The following is a 10,938-nucleotide window of genomic DNA, read 5'->3' on the forward strand; positions in this document are numbered from 1 at the left end:
ACGCTGTACGGTAAAAATATCAGTTGATTTTATTTCCTTAGTACCTATATTGACTTCGCTGGCTCTTCTCCCGCCTTCAAGACTGGCGTACCAGTGACCGAAGCGTCGCATGTGCGCTTGTGCAGCGCTTGTGTGAAGCGACCTTGACTTGGAGCTAGATACAGTGTACAAACTAACCAAGTAAAGAAAGGCAGATTCTTCCATTCAAAAACGTGTCCTGGCTTCGTTTCAACTGAGCGAACGAATTGCGACGACCCGTCGGCGGCCGGCGGACGAAACGCTGGGCCGACTGACTCTGTCTGAAGGCCGGGGAGCCGTGCAGTAACGCAGCCAATTGCCAGCTCATCCCCTCCTGACGTCACACGAAAACGCCGCAGAAAATGGGCGAGCGTAAAGAGAGGAGGACAGCATTTTCAAATTAATTTTTCTACTAAATAAAATCGCGTAAACGCGCCCAGGGTGGTCGAAACATGGCCTGGGGACTCCGGACTACAATTTGCGCAAGTAATGCCGCAATGTTTACATATCACTTCAGTGTCCCTTTAAACCCCAAATCGACGTGATCTGAAAAGCGACGTTATCCGATAATTCCAGCATGCACTAAGGAATTCTACACCGTCGGCCGCACCCCGTGAGCCGTAAACTATGGCATACGCCGCCGCTGTTCGTCGACACCGCCCTGCTCTAATTTATCGTCAGGGTCCCCGTCATGCAGGCGTCCACTGTCGCCCGACCGACCCCCTGGGTGTCCGAAAGCCGACGCCGAGGAATACTGATGTATTTCGAACCCCCGACCATCGTCCACTGTGCTACCACCGCGGAGAAGCCGGATACATTTACCGTAGCTACCCCTACAAACCACACGGCATACGAGGTTTCTCCATCGACGCACCACTCCCCCTGTCCAGCCAATGACCGAGTGAGATCAACAGGTATTTGTCTTAGACAAGTCGTGGCCCAGCCCGTTCCAAGCGTTCGCCGTCCCCTATCCATACCTACCGCCGAGCCACCACAGCAACGCAGACTTCTCACATTGAAGGTCCCTCGGCCCACGAAGGGAAAAATGGAAGCAGAAGCTTCGGGAGGTCAAGTTGCACTACGGTGGAAAATCTAAAATCCTCCAATCACGCGACGACGCTCCGAATACCAAGACTTACGACGCCACCACAACTTGACGACCCGACCTTACCCCCGACGTGACCAAGACCGCAATTAGCAAGACGGCGACCACAACTGCAAGTAGCCATGGACCATCAAGGCGAACCAGCCAAGGCACGACGCCCCGACGAACCAGTTACTCGAAGACGACTACTTCTGACATACAGCAATCCATCGGTGGCCTTGATGTGTCCGCACTAATAGACACGCGAACCGACTATTTAGTGATGAGTGGATCATTTGCGTCGGAACTGACAAAACGTTACTACAAGTTGGGATGGTCCGCCCGTACGCTCAGCAGGAGGCCATCTCGTCACGCCAAGTGGAACCTGTACTTCACCCGTCAACATAAACGGCACCACGTATTCCGCTGCATTCGTCATCAACATCACCAGCCTATCTACGCCCACTGCAGGGCAAAGGCCTCTCCCAATAATCTCCAATTACTCCGGTCCCGTGCTAACTGCGACCAATATATCCCGGCAAACTTCTTGATCTCATCTGCCAATCTAACTTTCTGCCGCCCCCTGCCACGCTTGCCTTCTCTAGAGATCCACTCTGTTATCCTTAATGACCAATGGTTATCCTGCCTTCGCATTACATGCCCTTCCCACGTCCATTTCTTCTTAATTTCTACTGATATGTCCTTAACACGGTTTTGTTCCCTGACCCACTCCGCTCTCTTCTTGTCCCTTAATATTACACCTATCATCGTGCGTGCCATTGCTGGCTGAGGCGTCCTCAATATAGTTGAACTCTCTTAGTGAGTTTCCACGTTTTGGCCCGTAGGTGTGTACCGGTAAGATGCAGCTGTAATACACTTTCTCTCCAGGGACAATGGTAGGCTGCCATTCATTATCTGAGAATGCCTGCCGAATGCACTGCACCCCATCCTTGTCCTAGTTTGATCTGCCTCATGGTTGGGATTCGGGGTCACAACTTTTTACTTGCAGGCCAAGTTCATAAGTTTGTCCGCCGATCAGGTATTGACGTGAAATCATAGTCCTAAACACCATGCTGCTGTAAGCATCGCTGATGATTACTTCACCCTGTCACCCCGCGCAATCTTGATGATCACCGCCTACTCGAGGATACTCTCCCTGACATCGGCGCTATTGCGGAGAGTTACCAAAGTTTGCTTCTCAGCCGTGTTGTCTCCGTTGCAAGGGGCATTGTGCGCTAGTAGCAAGGAAAATCCCAAGTTCTAGTAACTTAATTTCCCGAAAACTATCAGCATTAAAACAAGAGCGCTGCAATTGCGTTCCAGGAAGAAATTCACAAAGCAAGTGACATAATTGCAGTCGGCAACTTTGAAGGCGCACCCGAAGATGCCTTCACTTCGACATGAACCCTGCGATACAGCAACAAAAGTGTGAACAATTATTGATATTTCTACGCGCTACAGCGAGTGTTTTTCGTCAAACTCAAAATTACGTCAGACAGCTCTGTCCAAGCACCGAATTATAACCGAAGATGAACCCCGACCACCTGACAGTCACCGTACCGCGTGTCTTCACACGAGCCGGAAGCCGTCCGGACACAAGTGGAAGACATGCTGGGCGACGACATTACACAGCCATCGAAAAGCCCCTTGGCAGCGCCCGTCGTACTCGTGAAGGAAAAGGACGGCACATTAAGTTTCCGCGTTGAATACCGTTGACTACCGGTGGCTGAACAAAACCACCAAAAATCACGTATACACCCTGCCACGAATCGACAACGCCGTCGATCAACTATGTCATACGAAGTACTTCTCTTTGAGGGAACTGAAGACCGGACACTGTAAAAATGGTGTGGACGAGATATAGCGAGAGAAGAGTGAACTTATAACCCCGGACGGTCTATACGAATTTAAGTGATGCCGCTTGGGCTGTTCACGGCACCAGCAACGTTTCGAAGAGTAATGGACACTGTGCTAGCTGGCCTGAAGTGGTCCACCTGCCTCGTCTACTTCGACCGCGCTGTGGTATTCACCCGTAATTTCGGCGAACACCTTGCAAGGTTTTATTCGGTACTCGACGCCATTCGTACGTCGATGTTACCTCTGCATGCCGGAAAAGTGGCGCTCCCCGTACGAGGAACTGAAGTTTTTGGACCACGTCATGAACGCCGAGGGAGTCCTGCCTGACCCGGCGAAAACTTCAGCCGTAACGAACTTCCTACCATCTAAAGACAAGAAGTGCATGCGAAGATTTTTCGGACCGTGCGCGTACTACCGGATCTTCATCGCAAACTTCATACGCATTGCAGAACCACTCACGAGCTTGACGAAAGATAGCAGCCCTTTCTGCTGGGAATTCGCCGAAGAGGAAGCATTCCACGAGCTACAACAACGCCTTCAAAGCACGCCCGTGCTCAATGATTTCGACGAGAACGCCGAAACAAAAGTGCACATGGACTCCAGTGACATAAACTCAGGCGCCGTCCTCATCCAAAAGAAAATTGTTGCGAGAACGTAATCGCCTACGCCAGCCTTGGCCTGTCGGAGGAACAGAAAAACTACTCAGCCTCTCGGAAGGAGTGCCTCGCTGTTATATGGGCCATTTAGATATTTCGCCCATACCTGTATGGCAGATTATTGAAGGTTTCACAGACCATCATGCTTTTTCTTGTCCTGCCAATTTGAAAGACCCCTCTGGCCGTCTCGGATGGTGCAGCTTGTGACTGCAAGAATACGATGTCATGATCGTCTATAAATCCTTCAGTAAACATTCGGGAGCCGACTGCCTATCTCGTCTCCCCGTCGACCCACCCCCACCAGGACCCCGATGAAGACGGCGCGTTTTTCGTAGCTGTGGCGGAGAGCGACCTAGCCGCCTAGCAGCGCCCCGACCCCGAGATACACGTCATGATCGATTGCCCCGAATGACGCAACGTCACCGTGCCGAGGGCCTTGAAGCGCAACTTGCCTGCATTCAGTCTCAAAAACTCCGTCCTCCTAAGGAATAACTTCAACTCCGAAGCGAGAAAAATTATTGTCTTGTCATCTCTGCAGACCTTCGGGATTAAATTTGGGAAGCGTGCCCATGACAACCCGCATTCCGGACATCTCGGCACAGCACGCACTATGTGAAAAGTTAAGGCGAAGTACTTCTGGCCCCGCCTTACATCCAATGTCTCCCTCTACGTGCGGAGCTACCGTGACTGCCAGCGACGAGAAACGCCGCCGCCGAGACCCGTCGGACTTCTGCAGCCGATTTTCCCGTCCCATCGAGGCCCTGCCAACAGATCTAAATGGACCTTCTGGGCCAGTTCCCTACGTCGTGATCCGAGAACTAGTGATATACTACATACTACATGAAGCGCTACGCAGAGACCACCGCTATTCCTAGGACTGCACAAGAAGATGCAAAATCTTTATCCATCAAGTTGTGCTGCGACATGGAGCCACTGAACTCCTATTGGACCGCGGATGGCCTTTACTGCGGAGCTCATGCAAGGAGTTCTACGATGCAGCAACATTGCTCACCGAAGAACGACGGCATACCCCCCCCCCCCCCCCCCTCAAACTAATGGACTAACAGAACGCCTGAACCAGACGATGGCGGATATGCTGTCAGTGTGCGTCGACTGAATGCAAGACGTGGGATGAAGTTCTCCCTTATGTCACGTTTGTGTACAACACAGCTATCCAGAAAACTACGCAGTTGACACAAATGGCACAGTTCGAGCTTGTCTACGGAAGATGGCGGACTACGATGCTCGACGCCTTTCGTGCTGCCGCACGCAGAATACGACGACCTCAACTCTGGCATCCAAGGATACCTTCGGCGTGTGGAGGAGGCCCGCAAGCCTGCTCGAGTTCGTACAATGGACCAGCAGCTGGTGGATGCCGGACGCTACAACCTCAGACACCGCGATGCGGGGTATCACCCAAGCCATCTTGGGTGGGTTTGCACACGATTCGACGACGCGGACTCAGTGAGAAGCTCCTTCGACGGTATTTCGCAACCTACAGAATTCAGCGACGTGTTGGCCGGCCTATTAGGAGGCAGGCAAACTTATCTGCTCCAGTGCATCTCGACTACCCACGCGGCCCGAAGTCGTCCACGTAGTTCGCCTCAAGCCCTACTGTACACAATGACGGAATTCTTATGTTTCAACTACCGCTTTATTTTGCTTATCAAGTCGATGCAGTCTTGAAGGGCGCGGGGGGGCGGGGGGGGGGGTAATTCCGCGAACTATGCCTTCTGGTTTGTTTATTTGTGTGTTTTGTTGCCAGCGTCTGGCGGCGTTCAGCTGACTTATCAAAAGAAATAAAGCGTGCGTTTCAGTCTCTTTCTTCTGTATGCCGCTCAGACTATCGATTCAATACGAAGAGTGTATCACCTGCTAGAATAGGATGTTCGTCTCTGACCGTAACGTTTCAGATCTGATTCGCTGGTTCTTGAAGTAATAACGCCGAAGTATGAATGCTCGCAAGGCCACCGCCGCGGTATTCGATTCGGCGACACTCGCTCGCGCACGTCTCTTCGTTGAAGGATCCTTCGCAGGTTTTGTGTTCTTTTAGTTATTAGCGGAGCACAATGTACCTCCAATAAACTTTTGTTCCCTGCGGAAACCTACGTCGTCTTTGTATACGTGACAATATCATACTTATATAACGACATTACTGCAATACTTCAAATATTTTGCGTTGATTTGGGGCATAAATAAAATAGTAAATCAGAGATGTCAGGCGAAACAAGGCAATAAGACAGAGAGAATAATAATAAATACGAACGCATTGTCGAATACTTTCATAGAGTAAAATAAATGTCATGCGCACATTATACAACCGCTGTGCTCGCGAAAAGTGTCTGGCGAGCAGTTACTAGAGAGCGGGATACGAATTCACTTTTTTGATCGCCTTGAAACGCAAGTGGGTGTTTGTGCAGTTCCCGCAAGGCGCTATTCAGGCCCTAGAAGATCTATAAGAACGAGCTGCACTGAAAGTCCCCGGAGGCAATCACGCACGCTTCTACGACGACTGAACAGCAGCTTCATTCGCTTCCACACTCGCGTTATTTACGATGCAGGCTGGGACATTTACGACGCCGCTGCCTTCGTTGAGCCACCGGCATTTGTAACTTAGTTACAGACATGCCATGCCCTTTCAAGTTTTACGAAAAAAGTGCATCTTATCGCACTTTTTCCTAGATTTCCACCGTCAATAACATGTGGCAAAAGCTTACTTGGACAAGCAAAAAAAAAAAAACCGCTGCCTATAATCACCGCTGATGTGTCGGCTTCAAACTTTTCCCTGCTTCATTTCACCTTTGTGGTTACGAAAAACAAAACCGCAAGTGTTTCATAGGTCAGCAGTGCTAAACACGCACGCTTCGTAAAATATGTAAGAGGTTCGCACTGTATTCAATGCGGCGACTGTTAAAATTGCGCCCCTCATAAAAAAATCCCCCCGCATTTCCCCGAGGGGGAGAATGTGAAAGTGCGAATGCACGGTTGTCGGCCCGCTTGCGGCGCTTGCGCTCGGCCCCCGCAGCCCACCGCCTCGCCGCCTTCTCTTCCATCTCTTCCATCGGGTTTGTAGTATCACGTGTACACCACGCAGTTATCAAGCCGCTATAACGCCGCTGAGTCGCCAACGCACGCCGCTGACGACGTAGTTTGAATGCGTTAAAGATATAAGGCGCGTCACTACCACTTATATCAGCGTCGCCTCCGTGGCTTGGTCGGTAGAGCGTCGCGCTGCGGCCGCAAAGTCCTCGGATCGAAACCTGGCGCCGGATGCCGTTTCTTTTTTAAATATAGAGGAGCACTGCGGACGCCAACGCCGCCGCCGCCGCCGCCGCCGGCGGCGGTGGATGGTTTGGGGTCGCTTATAAAGTGCATTCGCACTTAAAACAGCCCAAGTTACATTTACCATTCAGCAGTAGTAGCAAGAGTAGCAGCAGTAGTGGTAGTAGTTGTAATGGTGGTGGTGGTAGTAGTAGTAGTAGTAGTGGTGGTGGTGGTGGTGGTTGATTGATTGATTGATTGTAGGGTTTAACGCGCCGACGCAACGAAGGCGATGAGGCGCGCCGTAGTGGAGGGCTCCGGATGAATTTTGACCACCTGGGGATCTTTATCGTGCGCCGAAATCTCGTACACACGGGCGTTTTTGCTTTTCGCCTCCATCAGAAAAGCGGCCGCCGCGGCCGGGAATCGAACCCGCGACCTCTTGCGTGGTGGTGGTGGTGGTAGTCGTAGTAGTAGTAGTAGTAGTAGTAGTAGTAGTAGTAGTAGTGGCACTTCTAATATAGACCAGGAGGACAGATGGTCCAATTAGGGAGAATGGGTGGATAGGAATTAGGTTGGGATTTGAATTTTTCCCCTGAACGCTGCTTAAAACTTGAACGTGTCATATTGCACATCCCTTTGGATGGCTGGAGCGAGAAAAAGCTGTTCGTACAGCTTTTTCTCCTTGCCTCTCTCACCTCAAAGGATAGAAATAAAGGAATTATAATTATTACAGTCAAAACAATATAACCTGCAACCATGAGGGAGAGTTCTCCATGGGAACTTTGAATTTGTCTCTTTTTCCTGATGGGTCAGTCGTTAGGACGTAGCGAAGGGCCCACACGAAACGCTCACAGATAGCTTTTAAAAGAATAAATTGCTTATTTCATCAAGTGTGTCCGGATCCAGTTGGCGGGGGTCTGTGGGGGATTGGTTTCCCTCGTCGGCAGAAGTTGCGGTAAAACTGTGGTAAGAAGCGAAACAAGAACAAGTACATGTTGGATGGCGGTGTGTGGCGGGTGCATATGTAATACAGTAGGGGCAACGTGCAGGGGGGTTGGGTGGGAACCATCTACGCGAAGGTTTTGGTGTGTCGACTGCGTCGGCGAATACTTTATTGGTGAATCTTTCAGCGGATCGAGGAAGTGGAGTTAATGCCGCCAAATGCGCTTTGGGGGTAACCGTCTTGCGGCGATATTTTTTGTTCTTTTGTTGCGCATTAGTTGTGAATTTACCATTTATTTGAAAAACAAAACTCTACTTAATTGCCCTGCATTATTTCATTTGCGTTGAAAGGAACTTTTCACCTCAAACGTAAGCTGTTGCGTAGTTGTTTGGGTATTATTAGAAAAGTATTAGAATAGTATTTCTCCGGGAATTATCAGGAAGAGCCACATTTGCAACCTTTTCTTTTGCAACTAAGCTAAGCGTCATTTGGACATGCATGGAAAAAATCGCGCTATTTGTTTTTTCTGGTTCACATTTTCGTTTTCGCATTTCATTTGTCTATGACTCTACTACGTAAAGTAAAGTAAAGAGACGTACTAAGTGATTTATGTGGGAATAGCTCATGAACGTATCTTCATTAGCGTATTAGAGTGTAGTGAGACTCTAAGCAGCCCCGATTCTAAGCACCCTCCTCTACTTTCCGACAAAAAAATTTGGAAAACGTTTGCATGCGATTCTTAGCCGCCCTTTTCTAAGTAACCATGGCAAGGTGGACTTGGATGCGTGTTAGCGGGTCGGAGATGATGTTGTGACCAAGTCATTTATGAAGTGTTTAATTACAAATCATTTAGACGGAACAGAAGACGACCCGTGGTAGCATACAGAAAGCAGCGGCTTAAACGGTGCAGCGGACTTATGTGGTATTAGTGAGGGTGACAGAGCATCAGAAGTAACAACTGGGTTCACGGTGTGCCCAAATTTTTCTCTTCAATGTTCCCCAAATAAAACATTATTACTGGCACCCGTATCGCCGAGATACCGCCGCAAAAAGTGTGCGTGTGTGTGCGTGGGGGAGGGGGGGGGGCACCCCCCTTCACTTTGGCCACCTCAGTCGTGGTAAAAACTGGGAATCGAGTAAATACGGCAGGTGTGAAATAAAATTGGAATTGAAATGTGTCCTTTTTGTCTGATAAACTTTCTCTTACGAACAGCTACGATCCCCGAAAATCCTACCCCATTCGCCGATGCAGCAACAAGTTTCGAGCTAAGTTCCGCTTTGTTTTGAAACAAAACCGGCTTGGTTTCAACTTTTGTTTTTTGGGAAGTTTGTTAATCAGCATAAAAGCTACATATATATACATTTAGACTCCGGATTCCCGAAGAAACCGGAGAAGTGGGCCGTGATGTGGACCCCGTGTCGATGAGGTGAAGTCCGGGGGACGGCCGGAGCGCGGGCTGCAGGAGGCGAGGTGCACGAGGCGTAGTGTTTGTAGGCCAGGGCAGCTCCACCCCAAATGCTCGGCTCTAGCCTGCTCTCAGGAGTGGCGCAGAAGGGGCACGTCGACTCAAACGGGGCTTGGTACTGGGGTGGCCATGTCCTCGTCACAGCCGGCGTGAGGGCCACCCCCAAGTGAAGTCGTCAGAGCAGGACCTTATCTAAGCGGGACAACCCGCCAGGGAGATCTGTACCGCACAGAGGTATGAGTGAGCGCGCGGTGCGCAGAAGATGTTCTTTTGCCCTGACGATGCGAATATCTGCTGAGGAAAGTGCCAGCGGGGCGGGATATTGCACACGCACAGGGGGCGTACTAGCATCTCCAGCCTGCGTTCCAGGGTGGCTGTTGCGTTGACGCCATGACACGCGAATAGGCAGAGGTAAATGTCCTAGATTTGTAGCACAAGTTTGTTTGACGTAAGTGTTTTTCGAAGCTCCCGGACAGCAGCGGATGAATCAGTGTAGACGGAAAACTCGGTTGAAGTCGTGGTGGGAAGTACAGTTGTGTGCAGCAGAGCATCCCGCACTGCGAGGAACTCGGCTTAGGTGGATGGCCACTTTTCTTTTGTGACGTAGGTGCACGTAATTGGGTCTGGAGCCATGTTCGGGCAAACTACAGCGGTATGTAGCAGAGTATCTGATGCACTGGCGTCGGCAAACATCACCGTATACAGGAAGTGGCAGCACTGTCCATGGAAAGCGGAACCGGGGCACCAACCGTTCGGGTATGGATGCGGGAAACAGGTCGCGTATCTGTTAATTGGTCAAACTCCCACGTGGTTTCAACTTGAGTTCTTCAAACACGCCCCGTACGGTAAAGGCGATGCTACCTTCGAGGCGGAGTGGTACCGCTTTACCTGTGCATACCGTGCACGATCTTGGGTGCCCATTGCACCGCATACTGACTAGAAGCAAAGTTATATGCGTGACTTACCACCTCCGCTGCGTCCCAGCTTCCGTCCGCCGTTCATGACACCAAAGCGTCCACCACCTCGCCCTCTCCTGGCCCGTGCACAGCTGCTCATCGCTATCACAGCGGCCATGATGAACAGCGAGCCCAGAATGGCCAACCGACCCATGATGACCTACAGCGAAGTGATACTTCACATTCGATTGCATACACGCAATGCGTGTGCAATGCAAGCGGTTGAACGGCTAGCTTTGTTTACTATTGGGAAAGCAAGAAATAGCCTGTTCAGCATAAAAACCGGCGTTCGGCATCACCATGCGCGTCTGTACCAGATCAAAGCCTCTTAGACCACGTTTCTTTGACGTGCTTTGAGCTTTATAGCGAGAGGCATCCCGTAGCACCCGCCTAAAATCGGCAGTACGGAAACGTGGCCGTCCACGTCAGTACCCTGCAGATTAAGTAAAGTAGTGGAAGAATACAGCCAAACTACAGCCAACAGAGAGAAAGCGAAATCCGCCATCGTCGCCAACTCTCGCGAGCAGCGGTGCAACATGTAGGCGACAGATCGGAGCCATTAGAAAGCGTAAAGCCCGTTCTACATGGTGCGTTTCTTGACTGCGAATTCGGTGGAACGAACATTCGCACTGCGAAGCTCGCAATGCCTGGAAATGTCGTCTACATGGCCTGCGAACGTCACGATCTTCGCATT

The 10,938-nt window shown here is 50.6% G+C and overlaps 1 protein-coding gene across 1 annotated transcript in view; it reads right to left on the reverse strand.

Annotated features, from left to right (window-relative positions):
• LOC144168501 (chitotriosidase-1-like) overlaps positions 1–10,398 on the reverse strand; it is a 61,347-nt gene extending 50,949 nt beyond the window's left edge. The window contains exon 1 of the mRNA XM_077697471.1: positions 10,254–10,398. Coding sequence (XP_077553597.1) covers positions 10,254–10,398 — 145 coding nt within the window. The remainder of the gene's footprint in view (positions 1–10,253) is intronic.
• Positions 10,399–10,938: the final 540 nt, after the last annotated feature.

This window comes from Haemaphysalis longicornis, unplaced genomic scaffold (assembly GCF_048455015.1).
Source record: "Haemaphysalis longicornis isolate Haplotype H1 unplaced genomic scaffold, Haemaphysalis longicornis Haplotype H1 scaffold_2, whole genome shotgun sequence".
Lineage (NCBI taxonomy): Eukaryota > Metazoa > Arthropoda > Arachnida > Ixodida > Ixodidae > Haemaphysalis > Haemaphysalis longicornis.